At 43.7% G+C, this 27,991-nt stretch overlaps 1 protein-coding gene across 10 annotated transcripts in view; it reads left to right on the top strand.

Moving 5' to 3' along the window:
• LOC121574053 (transcription factor COE1) overlaps nt 1–26,785 on the top strand; it is a 133,996-nt gene extending 107,211 nt beyond the window's left edge. For 2 of the 10 annotated variants that reach the window (XM_041886610.2, XM_041886609.2), the window contains exons 11-17: nt 7,232–7,320; nt 17,979–18,044; nt 19,208–19,385; nt 19,551–19,730; nt 21,795–21,988; nt 22,199–22,267; nt 24,703–26,785. In XM_041886610.2, coding sequence (XP_041742544.2) covers nt 7,232–7,320; nt 17,979–18,044; nt 19,208–19,385; nt 19,551–19,730; nt 21,795–21,988; nt 22,199–22,267; nt 24,703–24,705 — 779 coding nt within the window. In that variant the 3' untranslated portion in view covers nt 24,706–26,785. Of the gene's footprint in view, nt 1–7,231; nt 7,321–17,978; nt 18,045–19,207; nt 19,434–19,550; nt 19,735–21,794; nt 21,989–22,198; nt 22,268–24,702 lie in introns of all 10 variants that reach the window. The other 8 variants (XM_041886607.2, XM_041886605.2, XM_045222667.1 and 5 more) reach the window with 6 other exon arrangements.
• Nucleotides 26,786–27,991: the final 1,206 nt, after the last annotated feature.

The following is a 27,991-nucleotide window of genomic DNA, read 5'->3' as shown; positions in this document are numbered from 1 at the left end:
TGTTCATATTGGGTCACTTTATAAAAAAATAATACATCTTTTGAAATATTATGACTGCAATCTCTTTTTTTAGATCAGTAATTCCACCGCTGACATTTTTGCGAGGAGTCAAAGTAGGGGTTGAGTTGGTGAAAACCTCCTGCGCTGCCCTGCGTGCTATTTCTGTGTAAAACCACTAGCTAATGCAGCCCATGGAGAAACATAAACCAGCATCTCTTCCCCAAGTCAACACGTGGTATCAATACGTGGAAAACAATAAAACAGTTAAAAGAGAGAATTCTCCTGCACTATAAATACTCTCTGTGTGGTTTGAGTTGTTTCACATGCAGAGAGGTACAGGAGGACGTGTGGCCACCCAAACTCACTTCTCCATTCTCAACATGTTTATGTGGTCATGTTTCACTAACATTATATCTATAGTGTTGTGTTTCTATAAACTGCCTATTTCTGAAGACAAGATGGCAGGGTGTTTCCTGATAAGATGGTGTTGGTTGTTTTTCCTTGAACATGATTGGTTTTATAACCGTTTTAAATATTTTTTTTATATGAGACAGATTAGTAATGCAGAATATAACTGGAGCTTTTGATTGTGATTGTCTATGATTGGACTATGACTATCAATCGTGATGTATAATTTTGTTGTCAATGATTATCAAGTGGAATCATTCATTGGAAACAGTGCAAGGCAGAGAATAGACCTGGTGTAATGGAACCAGAGAGTAATCTTACATAAACAGTATATCCAGGCACTGGATGTTTGGTTAGAATCACTGTCAGCTTTTGACCACCTCTCCACCTCATGCATATGAATGGGAACATATGTACACATTTTAAAGCCTCACGTCCCCTATTATATGTTTCCCTCTTGGCATACTACTTTGACTTGGCCCCCCTTCCCACACAGATTTAAATGTGTGTGTTCGGTATGATTTCTCAGTGGTGTAAGTGGAGTAAAGGTTAGTTCTTTCCTAAGAAAAGACAAACATATTTTGTAACCGATTATTCTTGGGTGCTTGGGAAGGTTTTCTCAGCTCACAGAGCTGGCATCAGCAGTGAGGGGAAATCATGTTTTTTTTATGTTATGCTCAAAATGAATCACCACAAAACATTTCATTTTGTCATAATGATGTTGGTACGGGAGTATTTTGCCCCTCATGTTCATTCATAGAGCTCCAAATGGCCTGTGTGTCTCACTTCCCCTCCTCTCCCCCCTTTCCCTGCCCTCTTACCTCCCAGTAAGTGAATATTATCCGCTCTCCTGGTGCAAAGATTGTGCCCAATGTGGAAATCGATAGCAATAAGGGGGAGTAAACAGCGTCTGACATCCACAACTGCGTGGCTGTGTTGACACACAGAGTGGAGCCCATCCATCTCCATATCAGCCTGTTAATGGAGCCCTTACAGGCAGCGCCGTCCGCCCCCCCGGCCCCCAGCCCTGTCCCCCGCCCCCGTCTCGCTCCCTTGCCTCATCAACCTCCAACCTCCCTCATCCTCCCTACACCATTTCTCAACCTCCCCCTCCCTTCCTCACCTCCTCATCCATACTCGATTCCTAAGCTTCATCAGCCCCCATCCTCCTCCCCTTACATGACTCCTTACTACATCGTTCATCTCCCAAACACAACTCTTCATCTTCGCCCCCACCCCCACCCCCACCCAATGAAATGTCCCCCCCAACCCCACCCTCTCACCCTCTCACCCTCTCTTACAACATCTCACCATCATTTCCTCCCCCGGTCGTCTTCCTACTCCCACGCCACAACTCCCAGTCCCCTAATTACAGTGGCGCCATTATGAATATGATCTATCGTCAAACCTCAGGGCCACATTTACCTCAGACACATTGCCTGGGAGAGTCTGGGAAATTGCTACAATTTGGTATTTGTCCTATGGATCATTCTTTGGTTTTGTTGTTTTTGTTATAGCTTTTAAACCTCGTTGGTAGATTAGTTGTGCTGTGAAGGTGACTTCAAGGGATTTTCTCTTGGTCTCTTTCACAATGCACCATTATCATGTTCATACTCAACTTCCAAATATATATATATATATTTTTTTTTTGTAGTACCTGGAGGGGCAATGTAAGCCCAGCCACAGACAGAGATAAGAACGAGAGACACAGAGAGACAAACTGAATAGTAATTTAATTATTCTCCTTTAAATAATAATGCTGAGACTGTCGTGACTAAATCAATTAGATCAGTCCCTGCCGAGAGAGGGGGGTCTTATTTTCTCCTCCACACCGTATTTCTTCTCCTCACCTACCCCCTCCAGGCGACCTGCCACTAAGCACAGACACACACACATACACACACTCCTTTAATTCCCCCTTTTGATTAACAATTGAAGCATTGTTGGCTCAAAGAGTCATTATGTTAAATAAAATATGTGCTTGTAGGGATTTAAGGAGAGTAAGAGGGAGAGTAAGAGGGAGAGTAAGAGGGAGAGTAAGAGGGAGAGTAAGAGGGAGTGTAAGAGGGAGTGTAAGAGGGAGTGTAAAAGGGAGAGTAAGAGGGAGTGTAAGAGGGAGAGTAAGAGGGAGTGTAAGAGGGAGAGTAAGAGGGAGTGTAAGAGGGAGAGTAAGAGGGAGTGTAAGAGGGCGTGTAAGAGGGAGAGTAAGAGGGAGAGTAAGAGGGAGTGTAAGAGGGAGAGTAAGAGGGAGAGTAGGAGGGAGTGTAAGAGGGAGTGTAAGAGGGAGTGTAAGAGGGAGTGTAAGAGGGAGAGTAAGAGGGAGAGTAAGAGGGAGTGTAAGAGGGAGAGTAAGAGGGAGAGTAAGAGGGAGTGTAAGAGGGAGTGTAAGAGGGAGAGTAAGAGGGAGTGTAAGAGGGAGTGTAAGAGGGAGAGTAAAAGGGAGAGTAAGAGGGAGTGTAAGAGGGAGAGTAAGAGGGAGTGTAAGAGGGAGAGTAAAAGGGAGAGTAAGAGGGAGTGTAAGAGGGAGAGTAAGAGGGAGTGTAAGAGGGAGTGTAAGAGGGAGAGTAAGAGGGAGAGTAAAAGGGAGAGTAAAAGGGAGAGTAAGAGGGAGTGTAAGAGGGAGAGTAAGAGGGAGTGTAAGAGGGAGAGTAAGAGGGAGAGTAAGAGGGAGTGTAAGAGGGAGAGTAAGAGGGAGAGTAGGAGGGAGTGTAAGAGGGAGTGTAAGAGGGAGTGTAAGAGGGAGTGTAAGAGGGAGAGTAAGAGGGAGTGTAAGAGGGAGTGTAAGAGGGAGTGTAAGAGGGAGAGTAAGAGGGAGTGTAAGAGGGAGAGTAAGAGGGAGAGTAAGAGGGAGAGTAAGAGGGAGTGTAAGAGGGAGAGTAAGAGGGAGAGTAAGAGGGAGAGTAAGAGGGAGTGTAAGAGGGAGAGTAAGAGGGAGTGTAAGAGGGAGAGTAAGAGGGAGCAAAACGATAGACACAGTTAGAATATAATATGTGTGAGACACAGAGCTCAGTTTTGATTCCAGGATGTTTGTTGTTAAAGTGGGCCCTGGTGCTACTCTGTGTGTGTGTGTGTGTGTTCTCTATACCTATAAATGCACTGTATATGCACGTTTTTTTATGTTGGTGCTTATTTTCACGAGCCACCGGTCACAAATACATTACAAATACATACAGTAGTTATTATCTGTCAGTATATGTGAATGCCATTCTCTGTACAGATGTGGACACACTTTTATAGGGTATTTTTTTTTATAATTTTGAGACAAATTGACTGGCTATATTGTTGTCTCCACTGGTGTGTGTGAGTTCACCACAGACAGACTAATTACAATACAATAAGCTGTAACAGACATTTACTGGAACACTCCATGGAAAGCACCTAGCATCAACCTAATATCTCCTCTATTCCCCTCACACCCTTCTAATATCTCCTCTATCCATACCCTCACACCCTTCTAATATCTCCTCTATCCATACCCTCACACCCTTCTAATATCTCCTCTATCCATAACCTCACACCCTTCTAATATCTCCTCTATCCATAACCTCACACCCTTCTAATATCTCCTCTATCCATACCCTCACACCCTTCTAATATCTCTTCTATCCATACCCTCACACCCTTCTAATATCTCTTCTATCCATACCCTCACACCATGTCAACCACTCTTCTTCTCTTCCTCTTTTCCCTCGCTCCATTTTCTCCATCTGTGTGTGTGTGTGCGCATACCTGCGTCCCTGCGTGATTGTGTGCATATAGATAGTATATCTGTGAATGTGGTGAGTCACAGAGATATTGTGTGTGTGTCTCCTAGAGAGCACCCGGACATCACAGCATACACTCAGCCAGACCCCTCTCTCCCCAGACCCAGCAGAAGAAAGGGTCATTGTTCCAGTGTCAAAATGCTGCAGGCGTCTTTACAAAGGCCCGGGAGGTTATGATAACAGGAAGAGAAAGCCCCACAGCCACAGACTGTGGAGGCCGGGGTTTGGGAACAGGGTTTAGGGATGGCTGGTGTTGGCGGGCGTTTGGCTGTGCAGACAGTATCAGATTCCTGCTGGAATATCTAGCTTTTATTCTGCTCTTTGTTACAGAACTGTGAATTGTCATTGGTGATGTGGGTTCAGTCCCTTCTGTGAAAACGCTCTTTGCCACAGACATGATTTTATCCTTTTCAGAATAAAGGAGCATTTGTGTCAGGGATAATGTGCAAACTGTTCAGCTTCAGAAGTGAGATTATTCTAGCAACAAGAATAGTCTAACCCTGTTATTCACTTCTATGTTGTACCTAAACTATGCCTGTCCATGGTAAAAATTATAAAAAATGATTCTGAAGTGAGTATCCTCAACACTTTTTTATGTTGGGTGAAACCAGCCTTCAGGCCTGATATTGGGTCTGAGAGTTGAACCTGAGAGACTTTTTGTCACATCAAATCCTTCTCTAAGTCTCTGCTGTTGTTGAGTCTCACATACAGTTGAAGTCTGAAGTTTACATACACCTTAGCCAAATACATTTAAACTCAGTTTTTCACAATTCCTGACATTTAATCCTAGTAAAAATTCCCTGTTTTGGGTCAGTTAGGATCACCACTTTATTTTAAGAATGTGAAATGTCAGAATAATAGTAGAGATCATGATTTATTTCAGCTTTTATTTCTTTCATCACATTCCCAGTGGGTCAGAAGTTTAGATACACTCAATTAGTATTTGGTAGCATTGCCTTTAAATTGTTTAACTTGGGTCAAACATTTCGGGTAGCCTTCCAAAAGCTTCCCACAATATGTTGGGTGAATTTTGGCCCATTCCTCCTGACAGAGCTGGTGTAATTGAGTCAGGTTTATAGGCCTCCTTGCTCACACACGCTTTTTCAGTTCTGCCCACAAATATTCTATAGGATTGAGGTCAGGGCTTTGTGATGGCCACTCCAATACCTTGACTTTGTTGTCCTTAAGCCATTTTGCCACAACTTTGGAAGTATGCTTGGGGTCATTGTCCATTTGGAAGACCCATTTGCGACCAAGCTTTAACTTCCTGACTGATGTCTTGAGATGTTGCTTCAATATATCCACATAATTTTCCTTCCTCATGATGCAATCTATTTTGTGAAGTGCACCAGTCCCTCCTGCAGCAAAGCAACCCCACAGCATGATGCTGACACCTCCGTGCTTCACGGTTGTGATGGTGTTTTTCAGCTTGCAAGCGTCCCCTTTTTCCTCCAAACATAACGATGGTCATTATGGCCAAACAGTTATATTTTTGTTTAATCAGACAAGAGGACATTTTTCCAAAAAGTACGATCTTTGTCCCCATGTGCAGTTGCAAACCATAGTCTGGCTTTTTTATGGCGGTTTTGGAGCAGTGGCTTCTTCCTTGCTGAGTGGCCTTTCAGGTTATGTCAATATAGGACTCGTTTTACAGTGGATATAGATACTTTTGTACCTGTTTCCTCCAGCATCTTCACAAGGTCCTTTGCTGTTGTTCTGGGATTGATTCGCACTTTTCGCACCAAAGTACATTCATCTCTAGAAGACCGAACGCGTCTCCTCCCTGAGCGGTATGACGGCTGCGTGGTCCCATGGTGTTTATACTTGCGTACTATTGTTTGTACAGATGAACGTGTTACCTTCAGGCGTTTGGAATTTGCTCCCAAGGATGAACCAGACTTGTGGAGGTCTACAATTCTTTTTTTGAGGTCTTGGCTGATTTCTTTTGATTTTCCCATGATGTCAAGCAAAGAGGCACTGAGTTTGAAGGTAGGCCTTGAAATACATCCACAGGTACACCTCCAATTGACTCAAATGATGTCAATTAGCCTATCAGAAGCTTCTAAAGCCATGACATACTTTTTTCTGGAATTTTCCAAGCTGTTTAAAGGCACAGTCAACTTAGTGTATGTAAACTTCTGCCCCACTGGAATTGTGATACAGTGAATTATAAGTGAAATAATCATGTGTCATGCACAAAGTAGATGTCCTAACCGACTTGCCAAAACTATAGTTTGTTAACAGGAAATTTGTGGAGTGGTTGAAAAACGAGTTTTAATGACTCCAACCTAAGTGTATGTAAACTTCCGACTTCAACTGTAGCTCTTAAATGATCCATTTAGGGCAGATAGAACTCTATAAAACAATGATCTGGGGCTGGTCGGCCATCTTCTCTCCCCCTGCCCCCACTCCACTCCGCCATTCCGGCTCCTCTATCGCTAGTTGCCTGCCTGGCTGGCTGTCAGCAGGTATGTAAATACGCCTCTCGCCTCGTTCCCCTCACTGACTGACAGGCTTTTACATCGCTCTCTCTTCTGACAGGATAAAGGGTTTGTACCAGTAATTGCAATGCTAAACGTAAAAAGGAAATGTCCTTTAAAATCCCCAGATTACCATACCGTATGCGCTTTTTACACTCACTTTTATAAAAACGGGCAATCTAGCTTCATGGGAATGTGAAATTACTTCCATTAGCCACGATCATATATTTAAAACCCCTTCACTCTTCTTCACGCTCTGTTTTATCTCTAGTTTGTTGCTTAAACTAATGAAAAGCTCACTTTGAAGCAATCACAGTCTGGAAAGTGCCTTGGTACCTGTCTGGTTCCTTGATGCATGTGTTTTACTGATGTATTTAGGACAGTCACTTTTCTGCTACCTTGTACTTGCCGAGGGACTTCAGAAATGACCTGGAAATGTACAAAGAATAACAAGATGAATACTGTCCGAAGAGTGAACTCAAGGCCATTTGGAGATGATATTGTGATCGTATGATACATTTATTCTAAGATGATATTACAGTATTGTAACCCTGTGCTCCTGTGTGTGTGTGTCCTCAGCCCTGAATGAGCCCACCATCGATTACGGTTTCCAGCGACTGCAAAAGGTCATCCCCCGACACCCTGGAGATCCAGAACGCCTTCCAAAGGTACCAGTCACACTACCTGCACCTCTACTATCCAATCAGTCCACAGCCTGTACCCTAACTGTCCAATCAGAGTCTACCAATCACACGACCTGCACCTCTACTATCCAATCAGTCCACAGCCTGTACCCTAAATGTCCAATCAAAGTCTACCGTCCTCTCTCACTCCACTCTATGTCTATATTTCTATGCGTATAAGCATGCTTATATTCTACCAATACCACTCTCAAATTATTGAATCAGCGGCTCTATCTTGCTACTGTTGCCTAGATACGTTTTGTCTTTCACTTGCATCAAGATCTTATAATGTTCTAGATACAGTATTTGTTTTTTCAGTGACGCAAAAAGACTGTTGAGTGGAAATACATGTGTAAACAATTAGGACCAAAGGATCATTTCTCTTTTTATACAAAGATGTGTCAGTTATATATGCAGGCAAAGACTAGGTCGTCCCCAGTACAGTACTCCTGCATAGTGCAGATGCAGCTGAACCTTAGCATACTGTACTGTAGCCGTGTTGGGTGGGCAAGGTCACAACCCTGTGTGTTCACCAGCTGTTTGGATCGGTGTTGTTTCTCACTAAAGCGCTTCCAGCAACACACACTTTCTGTGACTTCAAAGAGAACAGACTCACGTCTCGTCAACGGTGGAGTCCTTGTCATCTCTGATGTCATCGACGACACACAGACTCCTGCACGTGTTAACGATCTCACACGTCGCCGTGCGAACACATTTAATCGAAGGGCGGCGACGTTGACATCACTGCTGTGGAAGTGCACACCATTTTCTGTTACAGTTAGCGTTACCTCGACCAGCACAGTGTGTGTGTGTGCGTTCATGTGTGCATGCTGTGAGTGTGCGCACTTGGACGAGTGTATAACGTGTGTGTGCATGTTGTGCTCTGCGAGCCGCAGAAAAGCAGAGTGTAAATTGATCCTTTGGGAGTAATAAATATACAGCACTTTATCTTGTTTTGTGTGCCTCATACCCTGGAGTCCTGCTGGAACAACAGCACTTAATAGAGTAAGAGGATGATAATTAGGAGCAGTATGGCTGTGTGCCCCACTCCACCCCGCTGCTCGCCTTACCCCGCTCCTCGCCCCGCTCCTGAATTGTACCTAGAGTAGGCTCAGTCTCCTAGCTCAGTCTCCTAGCTCAGTCTCCCAGCTCACACACGCTCTAAAGTCGTCCGCATGCTTCCCGTCCCCAAAAAAGTTTGTGCATATATTATGACGACGTTTCTGTTCGTTTTTGGTCTTTGGGAAGGGGTTTTCGGCTGTTCGTGCACCCACATTTTTTTCTTGAGGCAACTCGAAGTCGGTAGCTGAAGTCTACACCCCTTCGTCGGTGATTGGTCAACAGTAGGGATTCTTCAATGAAGTGTTTGTTGTCCTTCAGCGAGAGACGAATCGTTTTCATGCACATCTTTTCACTTGAGAAATACTGAACCAAGCATCTTAGTTAGATGTAAAATTGCGCGACTAACATCTCCTCGGCAAAAACAATTAAAATTAATGACAGAATTCTTGAGTTATCTTTCGGCATCTCAAGAAGGACAAACAGTACTATTGCTGTTTTTTTCTAATTCAGTTCGCCTAGCTGAGTTCGGCTTGGCACCAGCCGAACCGAAGCCGAACTTAAGACGGGTGTCAAACTCATTCCATGGAGGGTCTAGTGTCTGCTGGTTTTGGGGTTTTGGTTTTTCCTTTCAATTAAGCCCTAGACAATCAGGTGAGGGGAGTTCCTTACTAATTAGTGACCTTAATTCATCAATCAAGTACAAGGGAGGAGCAAAACCTGCAGACACTTGGCCCTCCGTGGAATGAGTTTGACACCTGTGCTTTAAGACTACAGCAGCTCCATTGCCGACCTGAGCTCTGGTGTGTAGTGAAGGACACTACTCTCCTCATTACTTTAATAGCTAGAGTATCTCCAGTGATTACACACTGACAGAGGGTAAAATTATGATATGGTACTGTAGGACGTGTGTCCTGTCAGAGAAGACTGCTGGAGGGGAAGTGGAGGCCTTTAAGCGCGCACACAAACCAAACACATGAACGCACACCCACACCCACACACCCACACACCCACACCCACACCCACACAGACACAGACACAGACACACACACACACTATGGAAAGCAGTTTTAACATATATTAATTGTATTATTGATATCAATAATTGTCTTTTTTATATCAATAATAAATTATCGATATCAGAAATTCCATTTTTTTTATATTAAAATTCTATGATAATGACCTTCATGGGGCGGGATTAGATTTGCATGCTCCTACATACAGTCACTAGTGAAAGTCTACACACCAGTCTTCACATTTTGCTACCTTAAAATGAAATCTAAAAAGTGATTCAATAATACAACTTACTCCTGTTTTTCAAAGTGAAAGAGAAATTATAGAACATTTTCCAAATTACTTAAAAGTAAGAAATGAAAATGTATTGATTGCGTATGTCTTCCCACCCCACAGTTAATACTTGGTGGAAGCACCTTTGGCTGCCGTTACAGCTGTGAACCATTTTGAATAAGATTCTACTAACCTTGTACAACTCTTAGGGCAACATGTCCGTAAGAGTACATTTGATTGGGAATCATTGATGGACAGCAACATTCAATGCTTGTGAGTTATTTTCAACCAGATTTAGGTCAGGACTGAGACCCACTAGACCATTCAGGAACATTCAACACCTCTTGGAAAGCCATTGTGATGTGTCTTTGGTATTAGAATTTGTGTAATTGTTCTGCTGAAAAATACAACTATATCGCGGAGTTAGGTTTTCAGAAGACTATGGCAGGTTTTCCTCTAACTTTTTACCTGTCTTTTGCTCCTTTCATATTTATTTTGATCCTAACATACTCCCCAGTCCCTGCCGGCATGAATCATACCCAGAACATGATGCTGCCACCACAATACTGATCTTATTCAAAATGGTTCACACCTGTAATGGCTGCCAATGGTGCTTCCACCAAGTATTAACTACTATGGGGCATGAAGACATACAGTACACAATCAAGACATCTTCGTTTTGTATTTGTTATTAATTTGGAAAATGTTCTATAATTTTTTGTTCACTTTAGAATTGTGTAATAGGTTGTGTACATCGGTAATTTTATGGCAACAAAATGTGAAGACTGTCTCTCGGCGCTTACTCCACTCTACTCTTCATTGACATTCAAGGCACTTGAAGCTGATTGGTTTAAGTCTTAATAATGCTAAATATATGCTAATATATGCAGAATTAGATCATTGTTGATATAAAAAATATATATATCTAATATTCAAGTTTTTGATATAAAAAATAGAATTATCGATATATTTAAAACAATTATATAAAACATGTTATATTGATATTTTGATATCTTGATGTCGATAATTCCATTTTTGATATACAAATTCTAATTATTGATATAAAAAAATATAGTAATATATGTTAAAAAGGCTTTCCATACACACACACTGCACACTTCATTAGTTCACATTAACCTCACATGTAGAGCAGCACCAGCCATGTAATAGGCAAACAGACAGCTATTGTAGCCATCGCTCCATACTGCACGCCCTCGACTCACTCACTCACACTCCCACCACTTCAAGCCATTTATCCCCATTAGACATAGACCAGTGCACTGTCATGTCCACTGAGGTTGGTTTGATTTGTAAAAAATCTGACACATGGACATGGAGATTTTCACTGCCTTTGTTGATCTCTTTCTTGATTGAAGTGAAAAAAAATCAGCATGGAGTTACAGTACATCACATTTTAAATACATTCTCCAACATCTCATCATGTGTTTAGCAGTGAGAGGCGGCATCTAGCAGGAATTGATGTCATACCCAATGACTGACCAGTGTTGATGATGTGATGATGTCATCAGACAGTGGGAGTGTTCTACTTCCTGGAAAGGATGAGTCAGAGGGTGGATGGGCCAGTGACTCACCTCCTCTGATGTGGTTATCTGTGTTAGTACTGACCACCCCACCACCCCCTATACCACCCCCACCACCCAGCCTGGCTGCAGCTGGCCTGGGGAGGACAGATCTGATAAACCTCTATAGGTGTTGATGGTGGCACAGCCAGTTGGTGCTGTCTGCTCTGCTGTCTAGTCCTGCTCAGCAAGGCATAGCCGGTGCCTCCAAGGGTATTTTAGAATGCTCAACATTCTCTTGGTCCAGGCCAGAAGCAAGTACTGTGAAATCTAGAGTTCAGTAGCCACATCTTGGTGAGACTGGATTGTCAAGGGCTTAGTGTCTGAGCTGAGGAGGACCTCATTTGGATAAGGTCATGTAGCTACTGACTCTATGTGATTCAGATGGAGAGTGTGCTACTTAGTAAGCAATATCCAAACCATTACTTTAAAGCCATTGAGACTGTAGAACAGGGTTCCCCAATAGGCAACCCGCGGGCCAACATCACCTTCGGGTGATTTTTTTGGTCCCCCAAGTTCTCTGAGCAACCCAAAAAATATTGATATTGAACTTTTTTTGGGTTGATCATTTGAGTTTTTAGACATAAAAGACTGTAAAATCCTCAAGAAATCAGCTCAAAGTGATTTTAATTTAGGAAATCTGTTCCCAAGTATTCCCATGCATTAATAGAGAGGCATAGGCCTATGTGATCGTACCCTAATCTAATCAAGGTTTTAAATAATTCTGTTTTTAACTTATACTATATCTATCTGTTCGGGATTCTTGCGGTCAATTTGCAGTGTCAAAATTATTTATAATGATGTTCCGGCCCCCCCGTCAATCCGCCCAAGGACAAATCGGCCCACGGCTGAATGTAATTAGGTACCGCTACTGTAGGCCGTCAGCGTCGAGCTGAGTGGATTATAGTCAGGTCATGAGGTCCACTGTCACCCACATGCCCCCTTCGCTCCCTCCCTCAACATCCTCCAAACAGTTGAGAAAAACAACCCTGTCCCCTGAGAGAGAGGGAGAGAGGGAGAGGGAGGCCTCATGGAGGAAAACATCCACTCTTCTTATACATTGTATTAGCCTGAGCAGGTGCCATACACCCCTAGGGATGCCAAGCTAAACGTGTGTCTGTGTGTTTATGCATGTGCACACAGGCACGCACGTGTGTACAGTATTCAGAGGTCCTGGTCTATAAATGGGAACTCCTAAACAATAGACTTACAGGATACAAGAGTGTGTTGCCTGTCCTTAATTCCTCTGTCTCTAGCACACACCGCCTCAAATATCTTCAATATCTCCAAGACATATACAGACAGTCATAGCTCCCTTTTCACATTATTAGCCACAGGCTCAACACTCCAAGGGTTACAATGTATGGACAGCAATCTATGTGTGCGTGAGAGTGTGTGTGTTTGTGTGTGTGTGCGTGCATGCCCGTGTGTGTGTGTGCTTGGGTGCATGCCCGTGTGTATATGTGTTTGAGGGGGTGTTTGTGCTGTTGAAGTGTGCAGGCAGCCAGAGGTGATCCATCATGGTGCAGTCATCAGTTGCCTTCCAGCGGGGCAGCCGATCGAAGCCTCCGCACCCTGGACTTTATTATTGCTCAGCTAAGAGTAATTGAGTCACAGCAAATGGGAAGATACACCAGTGTGTGTGATAGTGTGAGTGTGTGTGATACCATGATTATGTGTGTGGGCATAAGAAGGGGAAAATAAAAAAAATCATCCCCACGCATTTGACGTCTTTAGTGGAACGTCTTGTGAAGTGTTTGGACATGGGCGTAGGTAATTTCTTTCACAGCATCCTCTCTGGCTGGCTGACTGGCACAGCGCCCCCTCCTCTCTGCTGATATCACCAGCTTGGCTGCTCATCCCTGCCCTATCGATCTCCTCCTTTATTGAGGTAATAACAGTTTGTTGACGGCACTCTTTTCAACTGCTGAACTCAATTTCCCAGGGTGGAGGAGGGAGAGAAGGGGAGAGAGAGGGAGAAAGAGAGAAAGAGAAAAGGAGAGACAGAGAAAGAGAGAAAGAGAAAAAGAGAGACAGAGAGAGAGAGAGAGAGAGAGAGAGAGAGAGAGAGAGAGAGAGAGAGAACCAGGCAGCCTGGCTGCCCGACGGGAGCACATGGGTGGGGAGTGACAGACAGGCAGGGACAGACGGAGTAGTGGGCCGTGTGAAGGGATTAGGATGGGAAAGCAGAAGCTCTAATTGTTCAGTGAACATTCACACCACTACAGAGACAGAGGCTGCCTTTAGCATGACCCCCTTGGCATGCGTTCATCAAGGACAATCTGGGGCCGCCAGGAATGAACTATTCCCCAGCAATAACCTCCATCCGTCCCCTCAACATGTTGTTGATGTTTGTTCCATAGCTCCCTTGTGTATCAGATATACATGTATACAGAATACACGCCATTTGTTCGCACGAAAAGCTAACTTTCTGTATTCCACATGACAAAGTAACCTAGATCAGCCGAACACCCAGCCGTAGCAGTACACACACACACAAGCCCCCCTCTCTCTTTCTCTTTCTTTCTTTCTTTCTTTCTTTCTTTCTTTCTTTCTTTCTTTCTTTCTTTCTTTCTTTCTTTCTTTCTTTCTTTCTTTCTTTCTTTCTTTCTTTCTTTCTTTCTTTCTTTCTTTCTTTCTTTCTTTCTTTCTTTCTTTCTCTCTCTCTCTCTCTCTTTCTTTTCAAGGTGTGCTAAAAACAGACTGTAGGCAAGGGTTGATATTACTAGCCATCAAGTCATTGATTGTCAGATTTATCTATCTGCCATAGGTTGCTGAGAGCTTGTGGACGTCCATTCATGTTTTATGGCATTCCATTTGTCATTGGTCATGACTGGATGGGCTTGACTGCTGATGCCAGATTAGACCAAGATGAACTTGTCCCGAGCTAATCAATGTCTAATTTAGTTATTTATATGGACTGAGTTGATACAGGGAATATACTGTACAATATTATAGTCATACAGAGAAGATACAATATCAGACTTTTGTATATTTATTTTTTACAACATTTTTACATTTCTCCTGTGGTCATTGAGTCACCCAGAGATGACATCATACTGTGTAGTCTCACCAAGTACTGTCGTAAACGAAATCCCAGCAGCCTGCTGCATTAGAGAGAGGAGTTAGGGGTCCAGGGGAGCAGGGGGGAGCAGGGGCTGGCCAGCAAAAGGATGACATCATCATTTTGGTCTCTCCGTTCAAGACGAACGACTCTGACCCTGCTTGTATTATGGCTCTGGTAGAACATTAGGAGATGATACAAATGCAAATGAACAAGCTCCGGGATAAATGTGTCATGCATTGGCTGGCCTGGCTTGCGTGTGAATGTGTTCTTTGCGTGTTGCCTTTACATCTAGATATGACCTAAGTGTTTCTTTCCCACCATTTCCTCTCCCTAATGTAAGGTGATCACATTAAGAGCTATCATCATTTACCCAGTAAAAGCCTGTCTGGTAGAGCGCAGACACTTCCTCCTGAGAGAGAGCGAGAGAGAGAGAGATAGAAAGCAAGAGAGTGAGAGAGAGAGAGAGAGAGAGAGAGAGAGAGAGAGAGAGAGAGTGAACGAGAAAGAGAGTGAACGAGAAAGAGAGTGAACGAGAAAGAGAGAGAGAGAGAGAGAGAGAGAGAGAGAGAGAGAGAGAGAGAGAGAGAGAGAGGGAACGAGAAAGAGATAGAAAGCAAGAGAGTGAGAGATAGAGAGAGGGAATGAGAAAGAGAGAGAGAGAGAGAGAGATAGAGAGAGGGAATGAGAAAGAGAGCGAGAGAGAGAGAGAGAGAGAGAGATAGAGAGAGGGAACGAGAAAGAGAGAGAGAAAGAGAGAGTGCCGTGTGGTCATCTAGAGAGAGAGTGGTCCTAATGCAGAAAGACACAGTCAGATAGCACAGGGATCACACACACACACACACACGCACACCGACACACACACACACACACACACACACACAGTATTGTTACTACAGTTTAGCGTGAAGAACAATGGTGAAAGAAATCATTCTAGTAAGTACATCTAGTTGTAAACAGACTGCAGTAGAAAGGGTGAGAGCCGTAGAACCTTAGCTATTTTATAGGAAGTGTGTATCAGTGAGGGTTTGTGAAGCAGCAAGACCGGAATCCATGTTTGGTTAATGATGGTGCTGACCAGCCGGAGGATCGGGTTTCTTTCCTGTTTATCACTGGCCGCCTGGGTTTACTGTAACCCAGAAGGAAATGGATTTGGGTTACACAAACCAGGCCAATGGATCTCCCAAAAACCCCTCTGTTAGCCTCAGCAGATCATCTATCTGTCTATCTATCTGTCTATCTATCTATCTATCTATCTATCTATCTATCTATCTATCTATCTATCTATCTATCTATCTATCTATCTATCTATCTATCTATCTATCTATCTATCTATCTATCTATCTATCTATCTATCTATCTATCTATCTATCTATCTATCTATCTACAGTATCATACATATATCTATCTATCATGGCAGAGACAGGATGAGATGGAGAGATTAGGGTTTAGACAGAGAGAGCAGAGCGTGTTGGAAGATAGAGAAATGTTCTGAGGGTCATTAGGAGAGGGGAACAGCTCAGGAGCGAGGTGTGTGGGGTGTGTGTGTCTCAGCCTGTGTCCTCTGTGATTTAACGCTGGTGTTTGTGTTTACCCAGTAATGTGTGTGATCTGAGTTTCCCCTCGTCTCTCTCATCTCCCTCTGATGGAAGGCTTCCCTTGTCCCACATGTCCCTCCATGGCTCTCTGGGGCCGGGGGCTGGAGCCACACAGAGAGACGACAAGACGAAAGAAACACACTCTCCTCCATCTTCCCGTCCTCTCTCCATATTCTCTGTATATTCTCCCCGGACCCCCGCGTCTCTCCATCCCTCCATCTCTCTGGGGCTGTGGGAGGCTGGGAGGCGGGCGCAGTGTGGAGCGTTCTCTCCTCCCTCCTCCAGTCCTCCCCCAGCCCACTGAGCCAGTAATGAGAGGTTAACACAGTGGCAGCGCTGCCATAATTGAGTGAATTTAGCACCTTGGAGAGCGCACTAAAACTCCTTATTGCTTTCCTGACCTCCTCATCATGTTCTGTCGGTATGGTCCCCGGTTTTGAGAGGCAATATGTTCCAGCACCACACACACACATACACACACACACAGACAGACACACCTACACAGCTTCACCCACACGCCTACACACACATGCTGCGGGGTGTGTTCACAGCAGAGGTTAACACCGGGAACGGGAGAGCAATTTTATGCTTGTCGCTCCACGGCCTCACGCTGTGGGCCCAGCACATTAACTTTTAAAAAGGACCTTTCACACACAGGTGTCTGCTTAAACATAAACCAACAGAATCTGATTAGATGAATCTGATTAGATGAATCTGATTAGGGTAGAGTGGTGTTTCTGTACAGTTAATAGGCCTGGCTCTTTAATGTGGGAGCTCCTATGCATTGTATTGTCTTATTGACAACTGTTCTGTCTTTGGTTTCACCTTTCCATTGTTTAACACCAGTCATTCAGTTGCAGTATACATGTGGCAAATGCAAAATATATGGACATTATGCATGTCTGAATTCAAAAATATTAGGATCTAGGGTAGCCTAAAGGAAATGAGTCTATAGCAAAGCCTTAATGTGATTTTCAGACAGTCATATGAATGGTCTGAATTTCTATCTTTCCTGGACCTGGCATGTCAGAACACATAAAACACATTAAAAACGATTCCTTTGAGAAATCATTTTTAATTCAAAGGTAAAAAACTTGACAACTCATAATAAGCTTTTAAGACAACAAGAAAAACAACGTATTTAACAAAACAAGTCGAAAATGACAGAGAAATGAATGCAATTATTGTTGTAGGTGTCCCTGGGGGCCTATGTCTTAGATTGGAGATAAGAGTGAAGTTCCCTAGGCAGCCATAAAGCATGTGATGAGTTGGAGAGGAGGGAGGCTAGTGGTTATGAGAAACAACAGCTAACAGGATACATACAGCAATACTTCTCTTGGCTCGGGATACTTCCCCCCTGGATGAAACGAGAGAATGATTCACTTCAAGAATTGTTTCTCGTTAACAAGAATGCCTTTGTGTTGACGACTGTTGTCTAATTGCCATGGAAATGTGTTCTGAGAAAGAAGTGTCTTTGCTAAATTATTTTCCAAGACCAATGAATAGTGTATGAAGAAGTGCTTAGTGACCTTTACACACAGATTGCATTGTCTTTCTCCAATAGAAAACAGATGTAGAGAGAGTGCAATACTGGCGCTATTCTCTCTCTCTCTCTCTCTCTCTCTCTCTCTCTCTCTCTCTCTCTCTCTCTCTCTCTCTCACACACACACTCTGTCATAGTCTGAACAATTAAACAAGCTTCTCTGTACAGTATAGTACTATGTGTTAGTTTGTTTTTTGTGTTAGGTTGTTGGCTATGGTACTCACTAAAATGAACTGTTCAAGGTATTCCAGGAAAATACCAAAATGTTGCACTGTAAAAGAGCCAGGACAGAGGTGAAAGTAGAAGGTTTTACAGTAGATGGCACAACCACAAATATGAGGTCTTTCAATGCTTATTGCCAAACAACAATGTATTGCTACACCATCTCACACTCTCTCTCTCTCTCTCTCTCTCTCTCTCTCTCTCTCTCCTTTTTTTTCTCTCTCACTCTCACTCTCACTCTCCACTCACTCTCTCTCTCTCTCTCTCTCTCTCTCTCTCTCTGTCTACAGGAGGTGATTCTGAAGAGGGCAGCAGACCTTGTGGAGGCTCTGTATGGGATGCCACACAACAACCAGGTGAGGTTCAGACAGACAAACACCATCTCACTCTTAGGTCTACTCTCCCCCTGTCCCCTCCACATCCTGCCACATCCCCTGCATCCACGTTGACACCAGTTATACACCATTATTAATTCATCTCCGGTGGTTAATAGCATGCCTGATCAAATATTAATCAAATACTTACAAGACATGTCCACATTAATTATTCCCACTATTACTAATATATTGTCACTTTGTGAAAATAGTGATTACACATTAAACATACAGGAGGTCATTTGTAACCTACTTAGTGTCACCCTGTCTAGACGACGGGAGTGCAGTAACGGTAAAAAGAAAATGACATTTGACTAATGCTCACACTAATGTGAACACTGCTTGAACTGGTGTTGTTAATGTTAGCAGTCCTCAAACTGTCACCGATGTTGTTCATTATATGTGAACGCTACTTTAACAGATACCAATGTTGTTAATGTGAATTCTGCTTTAACTGATACCAATGTTGTTAATGTGAATGCTACTTTAACTGATACCAATGTTGTTAATGTGAATGCTACTTTAACTGATACCAATGTTGTTAATGTGAATGCTACTTTAACTGATACCAATGTTGTTAATGTGAATGCTACTTTAACTGATACCAATGTTGTTAATGTGAATGCTACTTTAACTGATACCAATGTTGTTAATGTGAACGCTACTTTAACTGATACCAATGTTGTTAATGTGAATGCTACTTTAACTGATACCAATGTTGTTAATGTGAATGCTACTTTAACTGATACCAATGTTGTTTATGTGAATGCTACTTTAACTGATACCAATGTTGTTAATGTGAATGCTACTTTAACTGATACCAATGTTGTTTATGTGAATGCTACTTTAACTGATACCAATGTTGTTAATGTGAATGCTACTTTAACTGATACCAATGTTGTTAATGTGAATGCTACTTTAACTGATACCAATGTTGTTTATGTGAATGCTACTTTAACTGATACCAATGTTGTTAATGTGAATGCTTCTTTAACTGATGCCAATGTTGTTCATGACTTGTGAAATCTACTTTAACTGATACCAATGCTGTTAATGTGAAAGCTACTGTTTTATTTGTCAACGCTCCTCTACCAGTATCGTATACTGTATGTGAACGCTTGTCTAACTGTGTTCTCCTGTGGCAGGAGATGATTCTGAAGCGGGCGGCGGACATAGCAGAGGCTCTCTACAATGTTCCCAGGAACCACAACCAGCTGAGCAGCCTGGGCAACAGCTCCGTCCACGCAGGCATGATGGGGGTCAACTCCTTCCCTGGCCAGCTGGCCGTCAACGTGTCCGAGTCCTCCCAGGGAGCCAATCAGGGTGAGGGGGCGGGTCGATACGGGTGTGGCGCTATCGTCATAGAAACCGGTAACTTAATAGCGGATGTGAAGTTATCTGTTAAGTTAAATTTTTACATTTGACCTTTCTTTGATTGAACAAGGTGACTAATGTCTTTGTTCTGTCTCTGTCGGTCTGTCTGTGTAGGTTTCAGTCGGAACACGAGCAGTGTGTCTCCCCACGGCTACGTGCCCAGCTCCACCCCCCAGCAGACTAACTACAGCTCTGTGACCACCAGCATGAACGGCTACGGCAACACTGTCATGTCCAACCTGGGAGGATCCCCCAGCTTCCTCAACGGCAGCGCTGCCAACTCGCCCTACGCCAGTGAGTCCCACTCTAGCTCTTCTACTCACCTACACTCAGCTCACAACCGCCTTCACCCACCTCCATCCATCCAGTCACTCCACCCACCCACACCCAGCTCTTTCACTCCACCAACCCACACTCAGCTCACCCACATTATCACCCACCATTCACTGCACATCTACCCCTATTGCCCAAACTGCTGCTGTAAATGCATGAAACCCCCATTCCTCCCAGTGACTCTAGTCCAGTGGTGTGTGTGTCTGCCATAAGAGCTGTACAGTATTTGTTCTGGTCTGTAGTCCAGTGGTCTACCAGAAGAGCTGTACAGTATGGGTTCTGGTCTGTAGTCCAGTGGTCTTCCTGAGGGGCTGCACATTACTATACAGAGTTCTAGTCTTTGAGGAGTGATGAGAGGAGTGGGAGTTTTCTCTCCCCATTTGTTTGTTTATGAGACAGCGGTGCGTGTGACAGTGAGGCCTTCAGATCTATGGCTATTCCCTAATGGGGCTTTCTGCCTGGCAGTCTCCCAGCACTGGAGCCTGTCTTGAACAACTCTTTAAAACCACTCCTATCCTCTATTCCTCTTTCATCTGACAGCCATACCTCCACACTGTTGTTCTTAATTCTTAATTGACTACCCCTTTTCCAATTAGGAAAACACAGAGGGAGAGTGTTAGAGAGAGAGACAGAAAGAGAGATGGGTGATTGTTTTTGGGGTCTAATGATGGTGGGAGGAGAGAGGGTGGGTGCCAGTTGTAAAGGCTTGTGTGGCATGGCTCTAAGAACCGACACCCACAGATTTCTTTCAGGCAGAGGAATCTACACTGCGATATCAACTAGCTATATGAGACTAAGAGCACTCTCTAGTTAGGAGGTGAAACCATGCTGGAATGCTCTGGCTTGTGGAGGACTGCCGGCCTCCGGATTGCCCTGGAATTAGATTGAGAACCACTGTGGTATTGCTTGTTTGCAATGCCTGACTGGCCGTATCACAGCTCCTTTCTAGGTCGGCCACAGAATTAAAGACTGTTAATTAAATCAATAAACTAATTGGAGGGGTAACAATTCAATTTCACCACTTTGGTTCCCAGGATGTTAACAAGTATTTTAAAAGGTTGGCTGACTCCATTAGACACTTCCAATCAATCCACAAGCCTGGGCTCTGTGCTTCCAATTTTCATGAATTGATTAGTTAGGACTTGATAAATGGATTGTGCCATTGTTACAAGGTTCTGCTTGGATGGAGCTATAAACCTATTTAAATGGTGCAATAACAAGAATCACTTCTAATAAAGTGTAACCAGTAGGAAAAACATTAAAGAGCAATGAATGTTGAATTCAAATGGTTGTCTAAGTGTGGTAGCATTGAATTGTTAACTGCCTAGGAGACCACTGCTAGGTGGATTGGGTTGAATACTTGATCGATAACCATTCATTTGTTAGAATGAACTTGAATATAAATTCCTCTCGTTTGAAAGTCCCTCGCGTACTTATGGAGTTGTTTTTCGCTTGTGTAGTCGATAAGTTCTAAATCCCACATGGTGAAATTAACCTCTTGCTATGCCCCTTCTCTCTCTCTCTGTCTTTGTCTGTCTGTCTGTCTGTCTCTCTCTCTCTCTCTCTGTCTCTCTCTGTCTCTCTCTCACCCTCTCTTCTCCCTTCTCTCCTCTCTCCTCTCCTCTCCCTCCCTCCCTCCCTCCCTCCCTCCCTCCCTCCCTCCCTCCCTCCCTCCCTCCCTCCCTCCCTCCCTCCCTCCCCCCATCTCCCTCCCTCCCTCCCTCCCTCCTCCCTCCTCTCCCTCCCTCCTCTCCCTCCCTCCCTCCCTCCCTCCCTCCTCCCTCCCTCCCTCCTCTCCTCCCTCCCTCCCTCCCTCCCTCCCTCCCTCCTCTCCCTCCCTCCCTCCCTCCCTCCCTCCCTCCCTCCCTCCTCTCCCTCCCTCCCTCCCTCCCTCCCTCCCTCCCTCCCTCCCTCCCTCCCTCCCTCCCTCCCTCCCTCCCTCCCTCCCTCTCTCCCTCCCTCCCTCCCTCCCTCCCTCCCTCCCTCCCTCCCTCCCTCCCTCCCTCCCTCCTCCCATTACTCCAGTCGTTCCTCCAGCCCCAACATGGCGTCCTCCACCAGCCTGCCCTCTAACTGTAGCAGTTCCTCTGGGATCTTTTCCTTCTCCCCTGCCAACATGGTGTCGGCCGTCAAGCAGAAGAGCGCCTTCGCCCCCGTGGTGCGACCCCAGACCTCACCCCCGCCCACCTGCACCAGCACCAATGGCAACGGTCTCCAAGGTGAGCCCCTCAGCCAGTCGAGACATTGTGTTCTTTCCGGTCCCGTCCATGACGCTCTCTAGCCAACCTCTCTGTCCCCAATATCCCCTGCCATTCCTCCTCCTCCCATCCTCTGGCCTTGAAATAACACGTTGTTTTCTCTTTCTCTACTCCCCTCTCCTCTGCTCTCCTTCCCCATCTTCCCCTCTTTCTTTGCGCTCCCTCCCTCAGATCAGTCTTTTGTGGACTCTAGCAAGTACTCCACAGCCAGCTCGCTGCAGGGCCTGGCCTTCTCCTGAAGTACGTTACTCTCTCTAGCATGCACCCATCCACCCCTCTACTCCTCCATCCCATTAACCATCCATCCATCTATCCATCCATTCACCCATTACATGAACATTAACCATCCTCATATTGCAACTGTATATGTTGAGGATGAGAGGATATCTCTCATTTTGCTCTGTGTTTTTGTTTATTTAAGGGTATTTGGCAGAGTAGGCCTATTACTCACAAGTTTGTCCTTTTTTATTTGGCTTGAATGTTTTTGTGGTTGTCCCTAGCTTCCTGTGTGTGAATGGGGAGAAAGGGTATGGATGCTTGGGGAGAGGGCAGGATGTCGCTGTGTGGGTGTGGGAATAGAGGGCCGACAGGACACACTGCTGTCTTCGACAGACTTCATACATAGATACAGGAAGTATCTTCCTAGCACAACATCAGTTATGGAGACCCATAGGGTCCTGCAGGGCTGCAAGTATCAGGCAACAACATTACTGTAACACAAGAAGAAGAGATATCTCACAATTTACATTAACCTTTTGTTTATTGAATAAACCATCCAAGCCATGAGTGGATAATCAGTATAGGAGGTTCGTTCTGGAGAAGATCTGTTTAATCATAGCGTATGTAGTGTTGTGCTATGATTGGAGCTCCACCAGCCTACCAGGAGCTGAGACACCAGGAGTACAACCTAATTTCTTCAACAGCCTGTAGTGTACTTTCACAGAGTCTCTCTCACTCTCTTTCTCTCTCTCTCTCTATCTGCTGTTTGTCAGACAGGCTCTTCTCTCTGATCAAACCCTCCCACTATGCTGGGAAATGATCAACAATGACAGCTGTTGGGCTCTGTTGACAATCGATACTGTCGCTATTTACATTGACATACACACACCGATAGCGTGCGTGTGTGTGTGCATGCCGAGTTACACTACGGCAGATCAAAGCCAGAGTTGAGGCACTGTCATATATGATGTTCTGTCAGCGAGAAGCGGTATCTAAATCCAAGCTCCTTCTCTCCCAGTCCTGTGTCAGTTGAGTCACAATATGACACAAGTGACACAGAGCTGCCAGAAAATACCACGTACTGCAATGGTTTCTGTGCAGTCAAGCACATTATCAGCAGGAGTTGCTGAGAAGCATTATGCTTTCAGATTGTAAATCAGATTGTTCTAAGATTAGTAAACCAACTCTGCACTCTTAGAAAAAAGGGTTCCAAAAGGTTTCTTCAGCTGTCCCCATAGGAGAACACGTTTTGGTTTCAGGTAGAACCCTTTTGTGTTCCATGTAGAATCCTCTGTATAAGGGGTTCTAGATGGAACCCAAGAGGGTTCTACCTGCAAACAAAAAGGGTTCTCCTATGGGGACAGCTGAAGAAACCTTTAAGGTTCTAGATAGCACCTTTTTTTCTAAGTGTGGTTTTGATTCAAAGATAATTTTGATAGCCTGACATACGAATGTCAAATGATTTTGTTTTGTATGTTACACTCGTGATTTTGGTTGATGACTTATTGTGTTTTATCGATGAGCTTACACAGGGTGTGTTTGTGTGTGTGCGTGTGCGTGTGTGTGTGTGTGTGTACGTGCATGTATGTGTGTGTGCACGACTGTTTCTGCCTCTCTTGATTCAGCAGTAGTTTGAGAGCACAACGCCTGCAGAAAAACACCCAGCGTCCTCTTTTGTGTTTGTCAGCAGTTGCAGAACTAACGTCAAGTCAAATTTGCAGCAATAAGCATTTCTCACCCACTTTAAGCAACAGAGCTTAGAGGACCCCCTCCGTCCCACTACACTGGATATGTTAGGCCATGTGACGCTCCACTCATGGCATAACCACATCTTATAATTCCCTTACCATGCACTCAAATACAATCCATATCCCTGTGAATGATTGGAGTTGATGGTGCATGTTTATTCTATTCAAACATGTATTACAGAGATATATACAGTAGATAAATACAATATGTTGAATGACTTTCAACCCCTCCCAGCCCTGTGTAGTGCAGTGTTGTGCTTGGTATGTTGTCACTGCACTGTGTACTGTAGTCACCCATGGTTTGATTTGGAGCTCTCATTAAGCATAGCTCTGTTCCTCACATGTTGACACAGATCCCCATGCAGCCGTTTGAAGCCGCCGGAGATGATGCGATACGTCACAAACACAATGAGCCTCAGCGCATGCAAACAATTAAGAGGCAGTTTTTGACAGCACTAATCAAGCGTTTCAAGTGTCCCATTTGTGCCAATTTCCAATTTGGCAGGGCTGTGAAAATATATAAATGATTTATCCCTTGTTTGAAACCATATTTGAGTCATAGTTTCATAGGCCATAGTTTGTTATGCAGATGTGAGAACAGATTGCATTATTTAAGAGGAATTATTATGTGAGGAAAACATTGGGCAAATGTTTATGCATTAACCGACTCTCCCACTACCCCCCCTCTCTCTCTCCTCCACCCAACAGTGATTCCTGGAATGATCGTTCCTCCCATGTAAGCGGTGTGTGAGGTGAGGAGAAGGACACACACCCAGACGTGGATCTCAGCATGTACATAAGGCTCCGGTTTAGGACTGGATCGTCAGTCCTGCATTGAAGGAATAGAACCCGTAACTCAGGCCCTTTTTAAAAGGAATCACATTTGAACAAAAAAAAGAAGACAAAAAACTAAAAAATATGATAATTTGCAGCAACCTCTTTTGAATTTGTACACCTTGTTGACACTTTTTAAGAGGGAAGGCAAGGCCACAGATTACCCAGAAAGCCCATCTAAAAAAAGTATTTATTTTGGAGAGGATTGACTCTTCCTTTTATTTAGTGCGTTGTTTGTGTTTTACCTTTGTGCGAAAATACATATTTCCCATTTTCTAAATCTAATACACACTATTAGATGGATTTTTATTTATGAAGAAAAAATAAATAAATGAAGAAAATGTTTGTGAAGGATTAAAAAAACATGTTGAAAGTGAGTGGCAGAGAACCTATGTCACATGCCCTAACTAACCCTAAGGCACAGAAAGACACATACATGCTAGGTAGCACAAGCTATCTATGCACCATTGCAGAAACTCTCTGCTTTTGAGTTCTTTTGGCCACTGCAAACAGCCCATATACATTTCTCTCCCTCTCATGCCAAGCAGAGACTGCCATCGCTACGACTAGCGCTTTCACTCATCTCCACAGAAAGCAAGTGATTTATCCATGATGACACATAACCAGCCATTCACCCCATGTTGGCTGTGAGTGCACCGATCGTGTCCAAGTTCCTAGGTGGTTGTCAGAGATAGAGAGCAGAGCTTGAACCTGCCCTGGATGCCAACAGTGTCTCTACTGTATGGACTTTGGATGGCTAACTTGCTGTGGAGCCACTCAGCCAAGTCCTATAACTGTACATCAGAAACCCTCTTGTTAAAGTGTTCTCTCTCTGCCATCTACCACGAAATCTCAATGAAGGAAACCATACATTTCTAAAGGGTGTTGCCATTTCACTTTTGCTATATCGTGTGAATTTACATTTTTTTTATTATGATAGTTTTTCTGTTTGTTGTGCTCTCACCATGAAACTGTGATCATGGGTCAGCCATAAAAAAATTTGCTTCTTATTCCACCATGTTACCGTACAACAGTTTAGGATCTGAGAAACGGAATACTGGGAGACACTTTATAGACAGACTAATGAGTCAACAGTGAGGTGTGTAGTGGTGTCCCAGCCGCCATGGTGATCAATGGAATAGCCAGCACTGTAAAAGTTACCTACTCCTCAGATGCCTAGCAAATATCTGAATCCAACCTTTTCAAATTATTTTTTTTGCTTTCTTGTGTGGTGTGTTTTTGTATATAGTAATACATTTGTTAGTCTTTGTGATTTTTCATTTTTGCCAAAGTCATTGTTTAAGATATATTTATACATTTAAAGAAGTCTTAAGGCAGCTTTACAATATAATGTCACGGATGTCATGTTTACTACATTACTCAAAATTATCTCATCAATTTTAGCTCGGAGATTTTGGATAGTAGAAATGGATGTAAGGTATCCATATAAATAATGTATCTATCTCCTGAATTTGTACATTGCTTCTTCATCATCCTTCATGTGTACGTTTGCATTTTGTGACTGTACCGATTTATTTGGTTGTCTACCATGTTCCATGTTTAAATGTAATTTTGATACATTTAATTTGTATGTTTTTTGTTTAGTTTTTTTGTTTTAAGCCATACTTCCATTTCTAATTCCATCCACCCTAAAGCCATTGTCTATTTTTGTATCATTTGTTAGTTAATGAAAATGTTGTTGTTTTCTTTTTGTCTTGATATTGGATTTGTTTTATCATATGGTAAAAGTAGCATATTATTCTTATAGTATTTAGTTATATAGATTTTGAGAGTATATAAGTATATCATATGAATATCTTTTTTGCTTAGATTTTTTGGCTTTCAAAAGAACTGATACTGTTTAAAATCAAACAATATGCATGGGTTTTCTCCTCCTAGCGATGCATTTGTGTGTTGAAAGCAGGAAGACCATTTTTGGCAAAGATACGAAAATACTCCCCCCAATTTCTCTTCCATCTCATTCTCTCTTTCCCCTCTGTTGTCTCACCAAAATCTGAACCAGCAGTTTAGATGCCTTAACAATGCAAAGCCACAGCCGGCAGTGTAGAGTAGAGACCCCACCAGTGCTCTGCGAACATACTTAAAAATGGGTGCAACAAGCAAAATATAGAGAGGGGGGAGCACAAGAGGAGCTGTTCCTTATCCTGGAGCCCTGAGCAATGTTTACCTGTTTTCCCTGTCACAGTGAGCGCTCGGCACGGCAAGGCAGAGAGAGTGGCAGGCAGTAAGAGAAGAGGAGAGCTGTAGGATAGAGAGGAGGGGGAGGAGGAGCAGGAGGAGGAGGGGGAGGAGGGAGGGAGGGAGGCAAGGTGGTGGATGGGGCTGGCTGACTGATGGGGGAGGACACTGTGATGAGATGACTGAAAAGAGAAGGGAGGATAAATATTTAATGTGTTGAGCAGCTGGAGGGGTAAGGAGTGGTGGAGGAGAGGAGGAGAGGAGTGTAGTGCACTGCAATACTCATTTGAAGCCAAGCCTCCCCTTCATATTCCTCTCTCATCTACACAGCTAGAAGTGGGTTGATGGTAAAGCTATATTCTATCTACTGTTTGATTCTGTTTGAGAAAGGTTATGGTACAACAACAGATCTGATGATGAACAGTTTTAAATGACAGCACAATAATCTGTACACACAAGTTATTTTACACCCTTGCTTCGACAATTGCTACTGCCCTCTACTTTCCCCCTTTTCTCTTCCCCTCCCTTTATATACAAATTGAGCCACCTGTTTATCTCTGACATGGGTCATATGACCACTCTTTGTAGTCTTTTGTTTGAGTGTGTGTGCATGACTGTGTGTGTGTGTGTGTGTGTGTGTGTGTGTGTGTGTGCGCGCCAACAGTCCTCTGAAAGAGAACGTGGCGTTTTTAATTTAATTGCTGAAGGATATTTTTTAAAGTGACTTTATAGGAGGGGGAGAATTTAAACTGAGGATTCTGAGGATGAGGGAGTCTCTTGTAAAATGCACTTGTGTAATGATGATTTCAGCGTATATGCATTGTGACTCAGTTCTCCTGTCTTTCAGTACAGGGACAGATTCGTTTGAGGTTTACTGTGTAACCGCCCAGCCAAGAGTATAGAGCCATCCCTGTCAGGGAGGTGGCCACCTGGTCAATGAAATGAATGAAATTGTTCTCTGAAT

Source organism: Coregonus clupeaformis, chromosome 9, assembly GCF_020615455.1.
Source record: "Coregonus clupeaformis isolate EN_2021a chromosome 9, ASM2061545v1, whole genome shotgun sequence".
Lineage (NCBI taxonomy): Eukaryota > Metazoa > Chordata > Actinopteri > Salmoniformes > Salmonidae > Coregonus > Coregonus clupeaformis.
This window is presented reverse-complemented; position numbering and strand designations above follow the sequence as displayed.